General features: G+C 36.7%; 1 protein-coding gene across 6 annotated transcripts in view; it reads left to right on the forward strand.

The window, feature by feature from the left end:
• The window catches only part of LOC111045928 (dipeptidase 1), a 173388-nt gene that overhangs the window by 24671 nt on the left and 123418 nt on the right, over positions 1 to 25299 (forward strand). For 5 of the 6 annotated variants that reach the window (XM_039428817.1, XM_039428815.1, XM_039428820.1 and 2 more), the window contains exon 2: positions 19271 to 19762. In XM_039428817.1, coding sequence (XP_039284751.1) covers positions 19541 to 19762 — 222 coding nt within the window. In that variant the 5' untranslated portion in view covers positions 19271 to 19540. The remainder of the gene's footprint in view (positions 1 to 19270; positions 19763 to 25299) is intronic. The other variant, XM_039428816.1, reaches the window with a different exon arrangement.

The following is a 25299-nucleotide window of genomic DNA, read 5'->3' on the forward strand; positions in this document are numbered from 1 at the left end:
TGTTTTTTCACATATTCACTTTTTTACTATCCACAGCTGTTTCAGTCAAGGATGAATTATACTTCTAATGTCGTTCAGCGAGTTTTCCAAAGGATGAGACCTAGAGCAATCGAATCTTTATATCATAAACCTACTATGTTCCAAATTTCGTGAAAATCGTTAGAGCCGTTTTCGAGATCCGTTAAACATAAATAACCAGATATATAAATACAGAAATTGCTCCCTTAATATAATAGGATATTATATTCTCACTTCAACAACTGATCAATATTTTTGGTTCATTAAGACTTAAATCACAAATAATTACAAATCAACTTAATTACATGTTATTTAGTCAAAATAAACGAAAAAATACTGATCTATCATACTGTAAGTTGTGTGCGATTCCTATCAGGTTGCTGCAATCATAGAATTTCACAAATCTATGGAAATATTAATTCTTTACAGGATAAAATAAAATGCAATTCCACTCGGATATTCATTTCAGAAACATTTGTATGGAAGAGTTTATGGACTTCTTCGTCTGGGTTATTTTTTTCGTGTTTTTTTGCATCTGGGACTATTCAGGATTCAGTGATATGAATTGAATTCCATATTTTACTGATGTGGTTCATCTGAGATTCTTTCATATTGGAAAAGGATCATTTCGAGGCTATTCGATTCCATTAATCAAATATTTGATCGTTCCATTGATATGTGGACACCAAAATTCAATGACTCTATTAATCTTTGGATCATGGACGCTTAGGTTTGACAGCATGATCCCGTCCTATCAAGCCTCTCACATGATTGAACTTAATAAGCTGGAGCTAGACAATGACTTTCAACCCTTGAATTTCCCGGGTTCATTGAAGTCATCGCTTGTATCCACAGAGTGATCAAGATAGAACAAGTTCCTATAGAGATAGTACACCAAATTTTCATTATTTCCTCTGTATTGTCTACTAAATATATTCAATGTACTCAAAATATGATGAGTTACGAAAAAATGTTGACAATATTACAAACTTTAATACGCAAACTTTTAGGGGTGATAAATTAGTGAACTCAACTCATCAACTACAAAGTGAAATGGGAACCCGGTTTCTCGAGTAAGAACTTTGACTGAAAGTCATAGTTCTATTGAACTGAAAGTCATAGTTCTATTTGACTGAAAGTCATAGTTCTATTTGACTGAAAGTCATAGTTCTATTGAACTGAAAGTCATAGTTCTATTTGACTGAAAGTCATAGTTCTATTTGACTATAATAATAATATCGTGAGACCTGGCTGGCTCAGGTCTGGTGTCAGAGTTTTCAGGTCGCAACTTATCAATTTCAGGGCCTCTGACATGACCTAACGACTGCTTTTGAGGCAGCCGGGACCGACGGCTTTACGTGTCCATCCGAAACATGGGAGTGGCCCGAGAAAAATATCTTGCCTGGGCTGGGATTCGAACCCGGGCCTTCTATTTGACTGAAAGTCATAGTTCTATTTAACTGAGTCATAGTACTATTGAACTGGAAGTCATAGTTCTATTGAACTGGAAGTCATAGTACTATTTGACTGAAAGTCATAGTTCTATTTGACTGGAAGTCATAGTTCTATTGACAGTCAATAGAACTTTTACTGAATCATTGTTGATTTTGAACGAAGAGAAGAATCTAGTTATGAATAAAAATAATATGCACACTAAATAGCTTATTATTGATGATCTGATGAACGTTTTTAAGCACAATCAAATAATTCCAGCTATAGATGGCGACAGATTCTAAGAAGTTGTCAACTTAAGAACTTTTGCGATTCAGTAGAGCTGTAATTTTCTTGATAGATAATGGGAATGGGTTGAGAAGAGTTACGAGTCTTGGAAGAAAACAGAATAGAATAGATGTTTATTCCATCAAAACAACTTCAAAATACAATAATTATCATTAATAATAGTTCAGGATAATTTTAAAGAGAAGAATAAATGATATTGTAAAACCGTTTACTTATAAGTTATATTGAAACAATATTATTAAGAGTTAAGAGCTCGAATAGAGTTCCATGAATACAATGATTCTTCATCAGAATATAGAAAATTGTCAGCGGTATAAGGTTCAAGATACTATAGGCATTAAATAGCTTACGCTCAGACAGTGAATAGCTGTATTTAATTTTTTAAATTCTAATAGCTTTAGTTTAAGGTTGAATGCTGGTGAATGCGATGGAAGGTCGATAGAAAATGAGTTCAATAGGATACATTTTATTTCGAGGCTTGAATTGAATATCGATCGATAAAGGATATATATTATAGATGTGGATATGCGTTTGTTGGTTCACGTTGTACCAGCTCGTTAAACGTGCGATGCAGTTTAGGTGGGTCATATAAATGTTGATATTTCGTTGCATTATTGCAGCTGTTGGCCGGTTTAACGCCATGTGAGACAACCCTTTGCGGTTGTCGAACTACGGAAGCATTATGGCAGCAACAAGAGCATGTTTACAAAATGGCGAACGATAAACGATTGTGTCAACACGACTCATATTGGCACCGGCAACCTTCCACAGTCTATTCTATCGGCAGCGAAGGTCTCAATTTATTACATTCCCTCTTATACTTACCAATGAATTATAGGACTTTCAAAGATGATATACAACTCAACTGGTAACAACTTTTGGAAAATATCTCAGAAGACTTTTCAACCACATATTCTAAGAAACTGTATATTATAAGTATACAGTATACTATTAATGATAAAAATACTACCTATGATGAGAATACTACTAACACAGAGAAAACATAGCATAAGAAGATATTCCATGTATATTTTACAAATTTCAAGTTGATTTTTGTTAACACAAGTTGAGTACTGTCCACTGCTGTCTATTATTACTGTTTTGGCTGAATGAGAGTGTGAGAACAGCAGAGTATGAGAGACTACCAATGTCATAAAGCTCCACGTGAAAGAACTACTATAGTAAGGTCCACGTTATAATGACAGAATTTGATCAACTTTGGTTTTGCTATCCTTGTCTATCATTCGACAAAGCCGGTGGTACTATCCTTTTCCAGGTCCACACCGATGCCAAATATGTTTTTGACAGTGTAGAAATATAATTAATTGACGCAGAGAATCGGCATCGCTATTCTTTTATCTTTATCCACTGCCATTATAACGTGGACCGCACTATTAATAGTCCTATTGTAGAATAGGACTATTGGCTTGATTTTGACTGCAATTTGGAACATAAACGCCCTATACCATAGGATATCTCTATGATACCACTCAGTAAGAAACTACTTTGTTAGTGTGGAAATACAAAATTAGAGGTTACGATATCTTATCATCTTTCGTAATATCTTAATATTGTCTCCTGCTTATGTGAGATCGTATAACATTGAATTCCTTTTTGTTCAAGATATGATGACAAGATATGTAGATATTTATACGTTTGTAAATTTGTACACCTTCTGAACAGTGGCCCACTTTAGTAAAGACATTTGGCGAATCCATCAGACTTTATCGGAATTATATTTATGCTCAAGAAATTATACAGTATATTATACTGTATACTGTATACTGTATACTTTCTTGAGCTATATATAATTCCGATAAAGTCTGATGGATTCGCCAAATGTCTTTATTGATAAAGTGGGCCACTGTTCAGAAGGTGTACAAATTTACAAACGTATTAATATCTACATATTTTGTCATAATATCTTTTTAATGTTTTTTGGTGTTTTGTTACAAACTGAATAACCGAGCAAAGAGAATCTTCATTGACTTATCCATTATATTAGTTCATTAAGTTATATTGGTAAAGAAAAAGTTGACAATGTGCATTTTACTATTGATGGTAGGGTAGTGGAGAGAATGCCATCTTATATTTACCTGGGTACAGTTTTGATTGAGCAGTAGGGCCATTCTTAGGAGGGTAGGACTCGGATTGAAAAGGCGAGAGCGGCATTCAAAATCATGTCAAGAGTATTCAAGTCGCATAATTTGACCCTTGAACTGAAAATTAGACTCCTCCGTTGTTATAAAGTTTCCATTTTGTTATATGGAGTTGAGTCTTGGACCCTGACTGAAACAACAACAAAGAAACTTGAAGCGTTCGAGATGTGTCCTGAAATAGACGAATCCTGAAAATATCAACAGTAACTTCAACAACTCAATAAGAAGACGGAAATAATGTACACTGTCAAGAGACGAAAATTGGAGTATCTGGGACACATTATGAGGAATGGAACTAAATATCAGTTGTTGAAATGTGTACTACAGGGTAAAGTTCTTGGCAGGAGAGGTGTTGGTAGGAGACGAATTTCCTTGTTAAAGAACTTGAGAACATGGTTTGCAGTGTCCACCCCGGAACTTTTTAGAGCGGCTGTCAACAAGATTATAATTGCCAGAATGATTGCCAACACTCGGTAACGAATAGGCACCAGAAGAAGAAGAAGTAGAGCCTCATATTACTCTAAATAATATTATTTAGATTAATAATATCCATTATATTAGTTCATTAAGTGGAGCCTCATATTACTCTAGATATTATTTATCTATTAAATATTATTTAGAATAATATGAGGCTCTACTTAATGAACTAATATAATGGATAAGTCAATGAAGATCCTCTTTGCTCGGTGATTCAGTTTGTAACAAGACACCAAAAACATTAAAATTACGTTGTCGCGATGATAACAAGTCATCCAACAAGGGATGAGATACGAGTGGAATAATAACATTGAGGGAAAGCTACGATTGTCGCACAGTGAATGCACTATTGTGATACGGAGGCTGAATACATGTGAACAGGCTGCATGGTTGAATGGTGAACAGTCCCCGTCAAAGATCTTGGTCCTTATCCTCAATAAAAATCCTGGGTCCTTTATCCCACTGAAATGGGATATCCGTGAAATGCGAACTGTCGTCATAGTGTTGCTACACTATTGCTATTGCCAAATTGTTGTATACTATTTGTAACGGATGTTAGCTAAGAGAATACGATGTAGGATAGGAGACTATCAAATGTACTATGGAATGAAAGAAGGAGTGGTCAAAGAACTCGGATGAGTGAGAGAGAAGAAACAATAAAGTGAATAGGGAAGATGTTGTGGGGGATGTCTGACTGAGCAGTGATGAAGATGAAGTTGTAGTGAGTAGTGATAGAGTGATGATTGAGAGAAAAGATGGAGTGAGGATAGGTTGAAAGAAGATGGAGAGTGGAAAACATGTACAAGTAGGGAGAAAGACGTGAAGAGAATGAGGGTCACTTCATCAAGGATAATAAAGTGGATAAGAAAGAGGTAGTGGAGGTATCTGACAGAATAGTGATAAAAATGAGGTTATAGTGATGGATAGATGATGGAGAGGAAGAAAATAGAATGGTACCAAGTTGAACAGAGATAGAGGTGGAAAAGTGTGCAATGGACAAAGAGAAAGAGGTTGATCCCATCAAGGAAAGAGAGGAGAAAATGAGTGAGAATAAACTGGAGTGGTTAATACAAATAATGAAGTACCAAGCAGAGATTACAATGGGGATTGGAAAGTAATTATTCAATGGAGAAGAGGATTCTAGAAGATGAACGATTCAAGAAAGGAAACAAAATGAAATCGGAAAGATGAAACGTTGATAGAAGAGAAGAAAGAGACAAAAGATATAAGAGTTGTAGAATATTGAATGAAAAAGACTAAGAAATTGTCAAAAAACCACTGATTTATTGATAATTAGAAAGACCGGTTTCGGTTATTACACCATTGTCAATCTCTGATAATCTGAATCTCTGATAAACCGAAACCGGTCTTTCTAATTATCAATAAATCAGTGGTTTTTTGACAATTTCTTAGTCTTTTTCATTCAATATGAATAATTACCACAATATCAACTTCTCAACTACACAAAAAGAGTTGTAGAACAAGAAGAAGAATAAGAAGAAGAAGAAGAAGAAGAAAATAAGAAGATGGAAGTGGTAGTGAAGCAGTAGGAAGAGAAAAACATGAAGAATGATGATTATGATGTCGATAACAGTTAAGTAAATGGTTGTAACAGTCAAGTGAATGGTTGTAACAGTTTGAAGAAGAGATGGTGAATCGATAGTTGCAGAATGAGTAGTACAGTTCTTGATGCTGGGAGAGAGGGTTATGAGAACAAATCAGACAGGGCAAATATGAAGAGAGAGCGCAGATACTGAACGGCGAACGTATATGAAACCGAGTTGTTAGCGATATCTACAATCTGCATTCGCCATGCCTTGCTGTTGCCATTTGCCTGATAGCCAGCCTATACTGTATACTCGCTCCACCTACAATTGTATGGGCTCAGCAGTACATTTGAGCGCTACCTCGGCATCGTTGGTCTGGCGGTATGTTGTCTCTCGAATCGATACTACAATCTTGCAAGAACGAGTCCGATCAACTCAATGTATGCTTAGCACAGAGCACAATAATAATTTGTTTCCTGTGCCATTTCCCCGAGTAGCAATTGCCACACAATTCGCATGAGACGGTCGCTCTTCGACAACAGATTTCTATTTGTTCAAGAATGCACTATCAACATCCACCTGGAATTACTTGGAAGCAAGGTTTCTAATACACATTCATTATTCTATCTTTTGTATTACATGTATTATTCCTCAAGGATGAGAGAGTGGGGGATAATGATTTTTACTTTCCTTGCTTTATTACCATAGGTAAGGAAAGTATTGCTTTCCGAAAAAAATTAAGGTACCCCAATTTCTAAATTTCTATACGTTTCAGTCCGAAAAAGTGGTTTTTGGGTTTTGTGTGTGTGTGTGTGTGTGTGTGTGTGTGTGTGTGTATGAGTGTATGTGCGTCTGTGTACACGATATCTCCTCTCCCAGTTAACGGAATGACTTGAAATTTGGAACTTATGGTCCTTACACTATAAGGATCCGACACGAACAATTTCGATCAAATGCAATCCAAGATGGCGGCTAAAATGGCGAAAATGTTGTCAAAAACAGGGTTTTTCGTGATTTTCTCGAAAACGGCTCCAACGATTTTAATCAAATTCATACCTGGAATAGTCATTGATAAGCTCTATCAACTTCAACAAGTCCTATATCTGTAAAAATTTCAGGTGCTCCGCCCCATCTATGCAAAGTATGATTTTATATTCTCAAGTGGCAGCCTTCATATACAATTTAGACAAAACATTTCAAATGGAAAAGATTGAGCATATAAATCTCTGCAATTAATGTTCAGTAACATTTTCACTTAAAATTGAAAATAAGCTTGAAATTCGAGAAAATGTGATTATTAAATTGCAAACTGTTGGCAACTGTTAGTTCTGTCAAATCATTCACTACGAAGAGATAGCAGACCTCGTGTGTCTCCAGCGTTATTGCCCTATCACCAGCTGTCTCATATCTTTGAATAGTGGATTTGAGATGCGCTGAACACTAGCGTCGGGTGATAAATTTTCATAACGGCAAGGAAAGTTGTGTGAGTGTGCCACACCAGATTTTTAGACTTTGTTCTTCTTCCATCACACATACATGTTGTATGTTTCAGTGTTTCACATAGTTACATGTTTTGGTATAATAAATGAGTACATGTTGTAGTGTTTCCCCTGAATATATTTCCACAAGTTGTTTTAATTTGTTCTCATGCCACTTGATCACTCACATAATATAATACATTGGGAATCCATTAATAGATCATTCACATTATAACATCAATCAAATGTTAGATAAACTAGTAGTTCTGTGAACAGTAGACCTCGCGCTCAGTGAGTTACATTGATCTGTTGTTATGTTTTCTCAAAAATTAATAAATAATTTTACAATTAAAAATGTCTAGAAAAAATCCTAAATAAACATAGACCTTTCTGTCCTATATCGTACCGTGACGTGTCGTCCCGGAATGAGTGTGAGCGCTGTTATCAGGTCTTGCTGCAACTGTCTACTACGTTGATGGAAAGATACAATTTTCAAGATGTTCGATGTTTTTGAACGGGTGGTATTATAGTCAACTACTGTCTACTAACGTTAATGGAAAGATGCATTTTCAAGATGTTCGATGTTTTTGAACGGGTAGTATTATAGTCCACTAGACAGATGAATAATTCTATAGTCTGATTTTCACGGTAATATTGACGTATGAAGGAGGCTCCTTTTTCCTTTTTTATTATCGTTGAAATGCAAAATTTCCAAAAACCTTGTATATACGTCGACGTGCAATTTAAAAAGGAACATACCTGTCAAATTTCATGAAAATCTATTACCGCGTTTCGCCGTAAATGCGCAACATAAAACATATAAGCATTTAAACATTCAAACATTTGAACATGAGGAGAAATGCCAAACCGTCGACTTGAATCTTAGACCTCACTTCGCTCGGTCAATAAATTAGATCAATTGTATTGAAATGGATAACCAAAACCATTCATGTTCACTATAAGCCTTCATTTCCTCATGAACGTTTTATTTCCGACATCAGAATTCGAAAATGATAAATTCTGGATTCCAATGGATCTTACTACTCATTAGATTCAATAATATAATTCATACATATCGAAATATACCATCACTGCTATCACACGTATCACATACACACCATTTAAGTCAATGCTCCTGGAATGCATTCTAGAGTGTATTCTAGGTATATTGCTTTCAATTATCCATGATTACTAAGCAGCATTTCGATCACAGTAACAACTAAGCTACTGACACTACAATGCTGTAGTCTGTGCAAACCTTGGATTGCAGCATTGCTCTTATGGAGTACAGTGAGGTGTAAGTGTAGATCCAGTGCCTAAATACCTGTCATCAAATTTTTGGTTGGGATCGATTTAGTATGTTATTTTGAGAACAAAATCACAAAAATTAAACGGCGGTCACTATTGTTTTCAAAATAAACTAAGATCAAAGTAGCAGAATTTTACATGCATTTAACCTATAACTAGCAGCCATTTTGATTATTGAAATCATCAAATTATGATATTCCTAATCTAAATTTCTCTAACCAAAAGCTTTTCCTAACCTTAAGCTTTTCCTAACCTAAGCTTTTCTAACCTTAATCTTTTCCTAACCTAAAGCTTTTCCTAACCTAAGCTTTTCCTAACCTTAGCTACTAATGGCTGCTACATAAAGGTTAAATAATGCAAGTTAAATTGTGCTACTTTAAACTTAGTTCATTTTAGAAACAATAGTGACCGCCGTTTAATTTTTGTGATTTTGTGCTCAAAATAACATACTAAATCGATCCCAACCAATAATTTGATGACAGGTATTTTGGCACTGGACGTACACTTTAGTCATACAGTGCTGCTAGATTTCAGAGAAGCCAGAAAGGCTGTGAGCCAATAATTTTGTGAAAAAAGTGAGTGTAGCTTATTTCGATAGAATCAGCATGAAAACGGCAACAGTGTGCTCCTATTCTCGTAAGAAATAACATTGACCATAATGCCCCGTCTTGAAAACGGGCATAGTTGCATGGACTCTACCATTTGTAACATTCATAGTTCCTCGTTTCCATGTTACACTCTGTCAGCCTACAATAAAGAACGAGTTGATTCAAATATGTTTGTATGAATTCATCAGGAAATTCATGTTACATTATTTAGTAATTCCATAAGTAGATTTTGAGACCTATGAAAATCAAAGTTAACACAATTATCACATTTCTACTAAACATGCTGTAGTAAACTTCCTCTTCCCACTCCAGAATCGGAGTTAACACAATAATTATCAAATTGTTACGAGACATGTTGGACTTAACTTTCAAAGGACTTCCACCTCCCACACTTCTACAAAATCGTTTCAATCACGGTTAAAAACGAGTGGAACCTGACTAGAATTGGAGCAGATTTATACAGGAAATCATAACAAGCTTGTTAGGCGATGGGTCGATTATCGTGGTAAGGACCAAGAGTCGTGGGTCCCTTCCGTTTGCGAACGTGTGCGAACGTGTTTCCCGCGTCAGTGCCACCTCTCACAGTTAGTTGCTAAGTTGCTAAGCACCGTCGACACGCCCGTCGACTCACCAAGTTGCTGGGACTTTGCAAAGCCGGCGAAACGTAACTTATTTTGAGGTCCTACTCTGTAGGCCTGCGTCCCGTTCTCGTTAGTGCCACTGTTTGCATTCGGTGGACTTCTCTCTCCCTCTCATTTCATTGGGTTGTATTCGTTCTCTCTCACTCTCTGTTCAGCTGTTTCGAATAAAGGACTTCTCTCTCTCATTGAATTGGGTTGTATTCGTTCTCTCTCACTCTCTGTTCAACTATTTCGGATAAAGGACTTCTCGCTCTAATTGCATTGTGTTGTGTTCTCTTTCTCACTCTCTGTTCAGCTAATTCGGATAATCTGCGACCTGGAACTCGCAACTTATGGTCGGCATTATCCGCTTACGGCATTGCGCTGCGCACGGCCGAATCAAATGTGGACGGATTGTCTGCCAATTCATCATCAGAACCATATGAGAAGACTTATAGGAGTATATAATGCAATGTTAGGCTATAGGATAGTATTGTATAGGAGCTCTTTGATGGGTTTCAGCGTTATCTTGGAGTGGTGAATGGATGAAAATCGGGAGACAAGGGAAAGTTGGGGAAATACATGGTAGATAGATAGATAGATAAAGTCTTTCATTTTCACTATATAACATTACAAAAAATGATGTGGGCAAAGTTGAGGCAATAGGAGCCCTCTGTTCCACTTAACCCTCATGGTATTGAGTTAGAAAAAAGTGTCTTATAAGATGTGAGTTCAGTGGGGAGAAGAAAACTGGTAGATTTGCTGGAGATGCTACAGAATTAGAGCACTAGAAATCATACTGCATAACAATACATTTTTGTCACATTACTTTTGATTTAGTAACTTTGAGTAAGTAAGTTACTTTTGATGAGTAAGTTCATTTTGAGGAGGGTGGTGGGGTGGAGTTGATGCCCACATGAGCTCTAGGCTTGTGCGTGTAAGTAAGTTACTTTTGATGAGTAAGTTCATTTTGAGGAGGGTGGTGGGGTGGAGTTGATGTCCACATGAGCTCTAGGCTTGTGCGTGGGTAATCATTAATTTATTGATTTATTATATCAAAGTATACTATTATCATTCCATTTGTTAAGCTATTTTGAGTTTCATGATTATGAGCTGATTTGTGCGTTATGTAGAAAATCAAGATATCAATCATGATGCATCCCGCACGTAATTAGTTCGAAATTGAATTCAGAATCAAATAATATTCTCAATAAGGTTTTTATTCAATTGCGCTTCACAAATATTGGAAAAAATTCGATCGAAACATGGAGCAGAGTTTCAAAATTTCCCAACCAAATGTCATACATAATTCATACCTACATGGAAAACACTAGTACAACGATAATTAAAAGACTAAAGTTTGTGAAACAATACCTATGATATTCTAATTTAGCAGAAGGCCAGAATAATATTTTAATCCTCAGAAAAAATAAAGCTAGAAAACCCCACAAAAGACTGTGATACGTATAGGGCATTTTACTGTGTTGAACCAAAGAGAAAAGATAGCACATGCTACCATTCCTCTATGGCCAAACTTTATTCACACTAAGAGAATAATGGGGTTCACTAGCCTTCTATATTTTATCATACAATATCAATGAGTCGAAAATGCCCAACTATAGCCTTCAGTGGTCAAATATGACACACTGATATCTGTATTGATCCACTCTGTTAGTTACTACACAAGCATAGGCTAAAGATCCAACTATAGAAGACGTATAGACTAGCCTTCTATATTTTATTGTACAATATCAATAAGTCAAAATTGCCCAACTCCAAAATGCTCTCAAAAATGCTCTCCATTTCAGAATTTTGGAGCCGCTAAACGCTAACGTCTCCATGTCAGCTGCTTGAAAAGGCAGCTTATGAAGAAAGCGGTCCACTCGTGAGCACATTATTCTGATGCAAATTGGGTTTTGGGTTTTGATCGGTGGGTCTGTTTGCAGGAGTAGAGTAGAGCCCGTCAGACGGCGTCTGGGAGAATGGAGCAGCGTTCGCTTGGTTACCATGGCAACGGGGCTGCTGACTGTCCCAGCTCTGGCCAGAAATGAGCACAAGGACATTATTGAAAACGTGATGCGAAAAACACATTCCCCCTCTCACCACCTCTCCACCTCCTCCCTTTTAAGCCTAACAGCACGCCTGCCCATCATTGAACAGACATTAATGCTGGTCATTCAGCTTTTTATTTTCGTAGATTTGAGAAAATGGTACTATAAAAATCGTTCTCAGGCACTGGAACTGGAAGTTTTAATGGCTATCAGGTTGCAATGGCTGCTAAAGTATGTTTTGAAGAATAATGTAGACATGTAAACAAACAATCGCGCCTTTTAAGTTTTTCGAAAGAGTAAGCTTAAGTCGTTTCAAAATGAGTGATAATGTAGGAGGCAATAAATCAAGTTTTTTCTAAAGACGGTCAACCCCAGTTTTTTTTAAATAGTGATAATGAAGGATGCGATTGATAATGGAGTATTTGAATAACTGCTTGTTGGATAGCTAACAGCTATCAGTCTAAGGCCCGGTTGCACAAAAGCCGGTTAAATGTTAAGCATGATTACAAACACCAATCAGAGAAGGCGTTTTTGGAAAGATGGCTGCTTCTCTGATTGTTTCTCGTGGAATTGATCACGGTGCCGGTTAAATTTAAAAATATAAAACGGTAAAATTTAAAAATATAAAACGGTTAAATTTGACCGGCACCGTGATCAATTCCACGAGAAACAATCAGAGAAGCAGCCATCTTTCCAAAAACTCCTTCTCTGATTGGTGTTTGTAATCATGCTTACATTTAACCGGCACTTAGTGAAGATTTTAGTTCAAGATTTTGAATATCATTATCTACGCTATTTATCATTTCATTGTTACTGATCTACTCTACATTGCCATACGAACAGTATATTATGATTCGTGGGCTGATAATTAGGAGATTATTTATCTCAGCTGAAGTGTAGAATATTATTGTGTTGGTCCACGGTCATCAGTTTTAGCCATCAACAACCAAGCGTAGTGTAGCTAGAAATACGGCTTCGGAAGACGTAGAAGTCCTATCTCCCAATGTCCAGACCCACGATACGATCAGGGTGAAATGGATGAATTAATTAACATTAGGATATACAAAGGTATCACCAACAGTTCATACTGTTCATAGCCTGTTCATAAATATATCGTCAGTTATTGTGAATTAGTGAAGACGCCAGTGTATTCTATATCGATTGTAATGCAGTACATGAATGAGAAAATATGAATAATGAACAGACTATGAAAACTGAACATTTATTACATTTTCTTACCTCAGAATTAGAATACCATGGCCCGGTTGCACAACAGCCGGTAAAATTTTAACCGTGATTAATTTCACGAGAACCAATCAGAGAAGGCGTTTTTGAAAAGACGGCTTCTCTGATTGGTTCTCGTGGAATTAATCACGGTTAAAATATAACCTTCTGTTGTGCAACCGGCACTAAATCTAATCTAACGTCACAAGGATAGGAAGAGGTCTTTTGCAGGCGAGAATGATGTCTCTAGTCGAGGCGTTAGCCGAGACTAGAATTTTATTTGAGCACTGCAAAAGACATTCAAGTCCAAGTAACGTACACTATTTTATGTCATAACAATCTAAAGAAGAATTCTTGAGGAATAGAAAACATCACCTGTTTGTGGTGAAGTTACTACTTGCATTCTATAAACATAGCCTAGTTAACAAATTCCGAATCAGGAATTTTGTGGAAGTTGACAAAACTTCTACCTGGAGCGCTGAAGGTGGTTTTTTGTAGGAGTTTTGCTTTTCCTATTTCTGAACTAGGAAACATACTCGACTGTAAAGAAAACATATGGTTTCATTACTGTACAGTATGCTGTAATGAGAATCATGTGTTTATTTGTTCTGCAAACAGCTGTTTACCGGCTTGATTTCATGCATGGAAAACAGCTTTAACATTCCAAAAGGGAAGTTTTCTCACTCGCTTCACAAGTTTTCATCGAGTTCATGCTTTGATTTTCAATCTTTGATTTTCATAATCCTCAGATTATGAATTAAGAACTTTTTAATGTGTGAAATAAACATTTTTATGAACGTAAATTCCCACGAACTGATATATGCTTCTATCATAACCTTCTCATTTGACGGACTTTATTCCTTCATGGAGTTCATGAAGTCATGAATTTAATAATGCAGAGCACTCGATGCATGCAAAGACACTTGTAGTGTGTCGATGACAGGCGGAGAGGTGAGTATTGTAACAGCAGAGCAGGCAATAGCGTGTTATCAGTGCTCAGTGAATGTCTGTCTATCTCTGATGCGAATGTCAAGGCCAGGACTTTACGGGCCATAGACTACTGACAGTAAACTGCGATCAATGGCTGCCAGTAATCCTTGGTTATCGCTGTCGCTTACAGGACACAATGCGAATTATTAAGTGTCTATCCAGGCTGTCGGAAATTTCCGGCCCTGCAGATAATTCAGGCCAAACGGCTATCATTTCCTACTCAGTTCTGATACGAGTCGGTATTGGGTTGTAAATGATTGATTAGATCAGGTTTCTTCGTTCAGTCTTGATGATAAAGATTTAAACTCTTAAAAATTCCAAATAAATTAGTTTTATTCTTTTCCTCTCACAAATTAATTAGTTATATTATACTGACCAAATGCAATATTAAACGGAACGTCAATAATATTATCATGATTGGAGAAATATTCCAAGAACACTGTCGAGATGGACGTGCGTTTCCAAATACAATAATTGAAGTGAAGCATTCCTTTGAAGTAAAAGCACATTGAGCTCACGTCATAAATTTGACCTCGACACATTTTTCAAACGAATTTCGGACCTGGTGAATTGAAAAAGGAGAATAAATGAATAGTTGAAATTATTAGTAATTGTAAATTACTTGAATTATTATTGAATAGAGTTTATCGTAGTACAATCATTCCATATTGCTTTACATTCCCAATTGATCATACAGTGACAATAATAATAATAATAATTATTATAAATGCTCTCGTATAGCACAATGCGAAAGTATTCAACTAACATGCATCAGTTCAAAACTGCTCAAATTCAAAATTTTTTTGAAGGATTGAGTGGTTTCTCTGGTCCTGATAAGTCAGTGTTAAATTATAGCTTCATCTTGAGCTATAGTACAAAAATATTTTAACATGTTTACTTTTAAAATTTCAAAATGGAGATAACTATAATTCCTATAATGGGATAGATGAAATAGAAATATGAATTTCTGTAATGAGATAACTGAAATATTACTCTGGATTATTATATTTATATCACTTTAATACACTAGGCTACTATTATTCTAGATTGCTGGGGATTACTGGTATTATATTAGATTAGAGTTCTCCATTTATGTATGTTACAATGTTTACTGGCTTATACACTAATTCACATTGAATGACGGTAATGCTAATTATTCACTACTCATCCTATGAGTCCCAACATTTTTCGCCAGATACGGGTACATTGGCCAACTAATTCCAATCAGAGCATAGTTGAGGAGCTTGGACCGACCAAGTGCTGAATCGATAGTCAAGTTTAAGACAAATCAATGTTGGAATCCATAATGCAACTCGGGGCGAATCAATTTGCAGCAGTTTGCGACTGCGGGTCTCGGGAAACGACGTAATTGTGTACAACAATGGGCGGCCTACATAATTCGGCCAAGTTTGGCAAGCAATTTCTGATAAGAGCCGATGCAAATGGCTGGGGACCCTGGCACCTGTCTTGTGTCTCTCCTCTCATGTCTTATGACTCTTCGACTTCCTCTGCTTTATTGAAGACAACGGCTCTTTGTTCGCTTTCTGCAGCTCTGCTGGCTCCATTGTCTCCAAATCTCACAAAGACCAGGTCGTTTATCTTCGCACAGCCTAACTAACATCTTTCCTAGTGATCCTGAACCAGGAAATACTTTTTCAGTGTCTCAGCTACCTCTCAGTCTAGGCCTCTTGAGAACTCTTTCACTGCGTGTAGTTTGACATGCTCCGTTCATCTAGAACTCTAATCTTTGCAAGTGTAAATGATTCAGAGCAATTACATGAGTGGATATGACGTTTTATTTGTTGGCACATTTCATCATTTGTTGAGCCATAAATATGTTATTTCATTTCATTTATTGTATAAAACACTATAATCATAATATATATTATAGAATATATAATTAATTATGACATTGGAGGAAAAACTAGGCTGAGACTACTATTTCTCTCCAAAAATTTTTATAGAATATTAATGTTGTCCAAAAGTTAAGGTTATGTAATCACACACTGCCTCGTCACTTGATTTTTGGTCCAGGAATAATTATTTGAATTTTGAAGGTTGACTTAATACTCAAAATAAATCACAGAATGTATTACAATAAATTAAAAACTCAAGAAATATTGGACTTATTTGAAAGAAATTGAATAAATATTAGATTGGTATTGCCATTATAGCTCAAAGGAGGTATTCGACAGTTCGATCAGAAACTATTTGAGATGAATAATCATATCCAAACTAAAGCTGAAATTACAGAGAACAAAATTAATATGAATAAAGAGAGATTTCACACTGTTTCAGAAATATTGGTCAGGAATTAAATAGAAATAGAAAGATTTGGAGTTCTAGAGAATCAGATCATGAAACCCCTGAGGATGTTTTTTGAAGCTATACAACCTTTCACAAGAATTTATTGTATCTTAGTACTCGAATAATTTACGACAATATTATATAATTTTTTGCAGTATTCACTGGTGAATATCGATGTGAAATAATGTCTCGATTTAACAGTAATGTCAGTAGATTATGGTAGATTGAAGAGTTTCTCATACTTCAAGTTGGATTTGAACCCTTGAAATTGATAGATTGTACTTATATAATATGTTTGAATTGATAGATTATACTTTATAATGGTACATAATGACTGGACTTGATCGTTGATCCTTGAATTCAAGACTCGAAATTGATAGATTGTACTTATATAATATGTTTGAATTGATAGATTATACTTATAACACTATATAATGACTGGACTTGATCGTTGATCCGGTATTGAAATAGCCAAGCCAAATCTTTTGTAGTTTTGTAAAATTTAGAAGTTCAGTTGAAACTACAATTATTATCACTAAGCTTTGATTCACTAGGCTCACGAAATGAATGACTCCTTTGAGCCTCTGCTCTCATTTCATGTGAATTATTATTCCTCATGATCTTGTCATCCCTTTCATTAATAATCCTCTTATTTCCTCGTTCTACATAGAATTCATCACCCTAATTCGCTCCTCAATTTTTTATGAAAATCCTTTTCACGATTTTATTTCAACTAGAAGATTACTTGCCCACTCTTTGTGGATGCGCCTGCGTTATCACATTGAATCATTTTTTATCTTTAGCTTCTTTGTGGCATTTCTTGCTGTCTCCTACAGTTGTAAGAAGGCAACTGCTAATGAGCAACGTTCTGATTAATCTCTTTCCGCGTAGATTAAACGACACGTCTCTCTCTCTTCAGCCATCTCTCGCTCTTGACTCCTTGTCCGCGGACAGCCGTCTAGAACTTTTCGTTCATATTTCAGCGCCAAGAGAGGTCTGAACTCGACCTCTCCACTTTTCAACGCCAACTAACAGCAGTCGTTAGGGAACCGCTTTTCCTCCTCCACTCTCAATCACACTCTCTCTCTTCCACTCCCCCTTCTGACCATCTCTCTCCCACTTTCTCACTCTCTCACTCCTCCCAGCCGAAGGAAATGTGTGAATGAACCATTCTTCAACTGCTTCCTAATGACATCAGGCTACATCACCCACTCTATCCAATCTTCTTCTTTCATCAGCCACAAACTGATCAGTCTCCATAATAGAGAACATTATCTTCCAAGCTGAAGTATGAGTCAGTTGGATTGTATTGGAGTCTCTCTTGTCACAGAAAAATTGATAGAAAATGCAAATATGCTCTAAGAACCATTTTTAATAAACGGTTTTTGGGACGTTCTTAGCGGACTGCTTTGATGAGCCAATCAGAACTATTCCAATATTTTTTTATTATTTAAGTTCAATTATTTTCAATTTGTAATAGTTGAAGAGCTCCATTCCAAAACCTGCTAAGTCAATTTTTCCCGATTTCTGTTTTTCATGTTATATCTCTCATGACTTTATCATTTGCTAGTGTGTTTCTTGCCAAAACCTGCTTCTTGAAGCTGTAATCACCATTCAAACATAGATTTCTTTCCAAAACCTGTCAAGTCAACTATAGTCGTTTTTTCCAATCCATGCCATGTTTCTGCTGCATGCGCAGTTTTATTTTTACAAAAAAATGGTTAGATTAATTGAATTACAACTTTGGAAATAATACATATGAATCTTCTTATGACTTCCAGTTAGAATTCAGTGGCACAGAGCATATAGTAATTCAGCAACAGTTTTTCCCAATTTTCCAACAAATTATGTTTTTGACTTAGCAGGTTTTGGAATGGAGCTCTTCAATTTTACACTCATTGCGAATAAATAGAAAATATGAAAAATAGCGAAATCGTCTATAATTGAAAAACATTTATCGATTCTTGTTTCTGCATGCTAGACAGTTTGGTGCTTGGTTGAGAACTCTATAGACTAATATTGATAAAAAGACTAAGACATTGTCAAAAAACACAGATTCTATTGATAGTTAGAAAGACAAGTTTCGGTTGCTACACCGTTGACATTTCATTTATTATGAATAATTACCACAATATCAACTACACAAAAAGTGAAGCTATATAGACGGCGTTAATAAGAATGCAAGGTATACACACTTGTTGAATATATTATAACAACGTTTGGTAATGTGTAACAGAAGGTACTTTTTCCTCCGATTTTTGAAATTTTTACATGAAGTTTTGTGTTTTTTTCTCAGTGAGTAAATTCTGAATGCTTGATCGCATCATAACGAGTGAAGCAAATATGCTCAAGATACTATATTTATTCTGGGATACATCCCTCCACCCGATCAATGGGAATATCCCAATCAGCAAAAAGTATCAACTCGAAGCTCATTATAGGAAGTTTGTGTTTTAGTATTTCTTAATTAGTTCAACCTCCAGTCTCATGTTATATATTATCTTGAATCGACCAGAATCATCTTGTAGTATCGGAAATATTACTTGTACCATGGCAATGTCTTAATCAACTCATGATAGAAAATCTGCATCATTTCTTAGTTCAGCTTCCGAACTCATGTTCTGTTTCCTGGATTGGGAAGATTCAACTTGAATTATTTATTGAAGGATCAAGTTGTAATGATGAATCTATATTATTTTCATTTCAGCTTCCAATAATTATTGTAACTGTCTCTTGTTCGCAGGTAGAAGCCAAGTTACCGATGACCTCAAACTGGCAGAGCATTGCGACAGATCTGATCAGCAATCACCGAGGTCAGCTGAGTGGGGAGCATCGTCACTAGTCGTAGGGATGGACGAAGTGGGGAGAGCGGCTGTAGCCGAGTTGGTAGGGGGCTGCCAACAGATGAACTATTAAATCTACACTATTATTATGTGTCATAGAACCAGTTTTGATAAAATAACAAATCGAAAGGATTTGGTGGATGGGGCGGCCGAGTGACTGAAGGGGTGGCATGCACCACCAGGTGCCGCCCCCACCGCCTCCGGGCTCAGAGGGGCGCCGGGACCCACATTTGGCACCCGACCCCTCTGGCCCCCATCATGCCCCTGGACCACCCCCTCCACCTGCCGCCACCTGCTCGCACTGGGAGCTTGACCTTGACCTACGGCATCACATTCAGCACTGCGCCTGCACCTGCAACCATATGGGCTACGGAAACTATATGGACTACCAGGTGAGTTCACAAAACACTACAATTCAAAACCTTTTTTGAAAATTACTATATTTGAAGGAAATGGGAGCATGAATAAGTCTATGGAATTTTACAAAAATTTTACGCCACTACCTATTGTAGGCCATCAAACTATCGTATCTCGGTAGATATGATTCAAGACAATACAGTTAAAGAGAGAGCTTACTCCATCTTAGAGCAGAGGAATTGAAATGCCAAGGGTATTTGCCTTGCATTTCAACAACAACAGCCTATTATAGGCTAATCAACAGTTAATTGATTGAAAAATAATTTTTGATACCATCTCTATTGAATAACAGGGAAAATGAAGGAGTCAAATGAATTATACAAAAATTTTACGCACAATCCCTATTATGGGCTAACTAATCATAATAGCTCATCTATATAATAAGAGAGAGTAGGGTTGTGTTTGTTCGCATCAAAACGTTTCTACATTTGGATTGCATGCCGGAAAAACGGGAATGGTTAAGATCTCCAAATTTTGGACACATATTCAAAAATATCAATCTCGTGCACCTCGAAGCCCAAATTTTAATTTTTCTTCTAGATTTTTCAAAATTAATGTTCAAATTTCATTCATGGGACATGAATACATACTATATATCTATATATATAAAAGCGAAATGGCACTCACTCACTGACTGACTGACTGACTCACTCACTCACTCACTCACTCGCATAACTAGAAATCTACCGGACCAAAAACGTTCAAATTTGGTAGGTATGTTCAGTTGGCCCTTTAGCTCAACTCTAAGAGTGGTTTTTAAGGGTTTAAAGTTTGTCTTTTAGCATGTTTATTCTTCTTATTCTCTTAATTATAATTGAAAAATGTCCATACCATATGTTAATATAGAACTATAATCTAGAGAGAGTACCTCTTCGAAACAGTTGTTAACTGGTAACTAAATTAATAATTTTGTCAGGTTGGCATTAAGTTGAGTTGACTTTGTTAGGTTGGCACCAAGTTGAAGATTGAAATGCATTTATCGCGGAGAAATTGATTGGACACTGCTACTTCAATCACAGCTATTCCTGGGAATATTATATTACTAGCCGTCAGGCTCGCTTCGTTTAGCCAGACCCCCGACTGGATCATCCTAACATATGATGAAAATGCTCAAATGAAAAATGCAGGCGAGCGAAGCGAGCCTTCTGATCTTATTCTTGGACGATCCAGTCGGGGGTCCAGGGGGCGGAGCCCCCTGGCTAGACGGATATGGCGAGCGAAGCGAGCCTGACGGCTAGTGTTAATCTAGAGAGACTACCTTTTCGAAACAGATGGTTAAAATTGGTAACTAAATTAATAACCAGTCCAATTTTGTCAGGTTGCCAAAATGTAAGGTTTTTAAACAAGATTTGAGCTCTGAGACTTTATTACGTTAGTACAAATTTGAAGAACTATACTATAATAAAGGAAATAACTGGCTTATAGAAGTACGGGATAGGACAATTATATTTGACGCATCATCACGTCTATACTTTTGAACTGAAATTAAATTGAAATTTCACATATAGATTCTCAATTAACCGAGGATGGTTCTAGGCCTACTTCAAACTCTTCAAGATTCCACTCGGTCAAGTTTCCAGTTTGTCAAGCTTTGAAATAGACCCTTGCGGAGCACGGGTTACCTGCTAGTCAGTAAATATGATGACTGACTATGATAGCTATCCAAGGGTGATTAGATTCATCACCTTGGATCTCAGATTCATTCCATATTCACAGGATTTAGCTTCTCGTGCTGCATGATCAATATTTTGGCGTCAAAAATATCTGTGCTGACTGAACATATCCTCTATTGGACTTATTATCATAAAAAATCAGGAATAAAATAATAGTAACCGGCATGAGTAAAGTGTAAGCCTGTTCCTCAATTCCAATTATCCTATTATTGTAAGTTTATCATGTTTATCATTGACGAATTGACGAATACCTTACAAAATTGAATTTCATTTGATTTATGACGGTTAACTAAGAAGTAGCCGAGTCGAGGAGAATAGTTGATCATTCAGGGCACCATGTATCCCATGGACTTTTTCCGATCCCTGCTACTGTAAAAACCACGTTTTGGGGTAGGATGGAAAACAATTCTTATTGATTTTTCAAGCACAATATGATTCTCGATAGAGAAATCTGAGTCTTTATTCATAGTTTCTAGCGTTAGAAATATTAAATCTTGGAAAATAGTGCTCAAGCTAGTGAAGCAGTGTCAAATTCACCAAGAGAATGTGGGATCCAGAGTGATGTCTCTAAGTTTCCTATCCATGAAATACATGGAAGTGTTCAAGGAAGTGAAATAATTAACTCTTCATCTCTATTATAAATCTCATCCACCTCTATAGAATAAATTTCCTGATTATCATCTACCTATATCGAATACATTTCCTGATTATCATCCACCTCTAACGAATACATTTCCTGATTATCATCTACCTCCATCGAATACATTTTCCAATTATCATCTACCTCTATCGAATACATTTCCTGATTATCATCTACCTCTATCGAATACATTTCCTGATTATCATCTACCTCTATCGAATACATTTCTCACGTACACTCCATGAATTTTTGAAGGCTACTTAAGTAGCAAGGTTCTTAACGAGTGCATTCCAAACCATTTAGCTATTCAATTCTTGAGCTCAAATGAAAACATACATGAAGTTATGCTAATGGCTGTTCATCCCATGTTCTAGATTGTGGAGGCAGAAGTCACAACAAGTAGCAAACAAATCTGAAATGGAACTGTAACGAAAATGAACTTTTGGAAGTTCAGCATCAAGTAAGTTTTGTTTCAAATGAGTAAGTGTCAGTTGCACTCATGGGATGAAGCCTAGCAGCTATTTGAAACTTTGAGCATTTACTAAAGGAACTGGAACAGGTTGTTCAAGATGCAAGATTGCTTTTTCAAACTAGTTTTTTCTCAGTTGATGTTGAAAGTTGGGAGCTAGAATACTTGGAATTTCTAATTATATAATGATAACATGATAAAACTACAAAAAATTTTCAAGATCCAATATTTTTAGTATGAAGTATTATTGTTATTGATATCATTCATCACTTGCTCCCTCGTTCGAAAACCAGTCGATCGGCTGTTGTGGTAGGTCAATAACCTTTTTTATTACTTGAGAATTTATGATCTTGTTCAAAGCTGTACAGAAATTTTTTAAAGTCTTGAAGTTGTGAATATATATTCATAAAATTCATTGTCAGGAAGACTTCTTGAAAATATATTCTGTTTGAGGTGTCATCTTCGGAATTGTCACGTTTTCCCAAGAATCGTGACTTTTCTCCAAAAAAATGGGAATTTAGAAAAGTGAATGGTGGTTTTTCCCGAAAATAATAATTTAATATTTCAAACTAATGCAGAAGTAGATGCCAAGGCACTCAGAGTATTAGGTGTCTTTTCAGGCATTTTCAGGAAGGTAGGACCCTCATAATGCTCTCCGATTTGCTGATTATCATCTGATTCCCGAACGCCAACTCAATCACCAATCAAAGAGCTCTCTGCCCTGACTACTCGTCTGAAAGCAGTTGATAAATGCTCGTGTGATTTCGTCCTTATACCATTAACCGATGTTGAGCAAGGCTCGTCATGTCTTCCCGAGAAACGTGACATTTCTTCAAAAAAATATGGGCATTTAAAAGAGTGATTCGTGGTTTTTTCCGAAAATAATCAATGAATATTTCAAAATGTTTTTCTCAGGAATTTTTAGACGAGTCAGCAGGGTAGGACCCTCCTAATGCTCTCCGATTGGCTGATTATCAGCTGATTCCCGAACGAAACCCAATCAGCCAATCGGAAAGATTCCTGCCCTGACTACTCGTCTGAAATCACCTGATAAACGCTCGTGTGGCCTCGCCCCAATACCATTTAACAAGGCCGAGCAAGTTATCTCCAGATTATAATCACAGAAGTTGTATGTTGGAAGTGAACGCGTACAGTAGAAGACAAGCATAATGTAGACTGACGAAGAAAAAATCCCTCCTCAGATGTTCAAATGTTGCAACATACACACAGACGTCTGTCCGTCTACATGCAGACGTTTGATTTCATCTCCATCTGTCTGCATACGTCTGTCTGTCTCTCTGTTGCTGTGTGCTCTCTCCTTAATGATTTACTGTCACACCTGCAGCCCATCTGCTCAGAAGCGGGCGTAGACACGCGATGACATGTTGGCAAGCATGTGCCACCGGGAGTATGCGCCGTAATCAAGTTAACGCCTAATTCGGCGGCACTCATCAGCTGTCATACTCAGTTCATATCTCAACAGGCAAGACAAAAGACGTGCTCTAGGCGAGCAGCTAAATAGACGGCCGGGGAATAAAGTTCCGTTCCGTCTTTGCGTTGCCGCCGCGGTTTTGTCAGCCAAATGGAGCGATCTCCCGCTCCAACTTTGCGAGCAGCGAGTGCTCGATTAATACGAGTTAGGACTTGGCACTGTCGGCAGAGAAACAAGCCGACGTTCCCATTTCTCCCTCCTGAGTGCCTACTCTCTGTCTCTGAAGACGAAACGGCTTTCTCAGCTCTCCAAACAAAGATCCGGCAGCGGTGTGCGCTTTAAGAAGTTGTGAGTTATGATTATAGACATCACTGAGATTCTTGTCAAAATGAACAGCCCGGCTTTCCGGACGGAAGTTTCAGCTCTTCCACTATTGATTAATGTGTAATATTCTATTAAATCTCCTTTGAAAGAACCCTTCTCTATGAATACCTTGGAATCTCTACTCAAATAATTGAGGACTGAACATTTTGTAGTAAACAACTACAATACTCAACCCATTTCGGACTATGTGTAACCTTATTTGAATTTGGGAGAGGAATAGCACAAGGCCACCTGATTTTTTCTCTCCCTATCATTTTATGATGTACTTATTGTATGAAATAATCTCAATAAACGTATTCAAATATGTAACCAAGCCAAACCATCTTTTCGAACATTAAACTTGTTCAACATAATATAAATGAAGCAAAAGGATAAAAATCACCCGAATACCAAGCTTCCGCATAGATGAGATTCGATGTTTGCAAACTCAAACTTTAATCAATACTCTAAACTCATTGAATTTTTCTCTCCAACTCCAGATGAAGTTACATTTCTACACGTTCATCGTTTATTTTCTCAAACAGCATCAATCACAACTAGTAGAGGATGACAGTACTTCGTCTATCAAAATCAGATAATTCCTCAAAAAGTTAGCAGGTATAACGAAGGAAATAAAGTATGACAGTATGGGCAAGGTCCATGAATACAGGTCATGACATGATCCCGTGGTGCATTGCAAAAACGCCATTTTGTGGGGTTCTAGTTCACCAATTTTCATATTCATCAGCTGTTATTAATATAGATTAAACAACATGATGTGTTATTTGTAATATTTTCCAAGGGATATTGCTTTGTTTCGAATTGTTGAATAAATTCTACCGACAGAATAATAGCATTTAGATTCAAACTAGGAACTGGTTTGTTGATTTTTAGATTCAATTGATTGGGAGCTTTCAACTGTTTTTGAGGTTAGC

Source organism: Nilaparvata lugens, chromosome 5, assembly GCF_014356525.2.
Source record: "Nilaparvata lugens isolate BPH chromosome 5, ASM1435652v1, whole genome shotgun sequence".
Taxonomy (NCBI): Eukaryota; Metazoa; Arthropoda; class Insecta; order Hemiptera; family Delphacidae; genus Nilaparvata; species Nilaparvata lugens.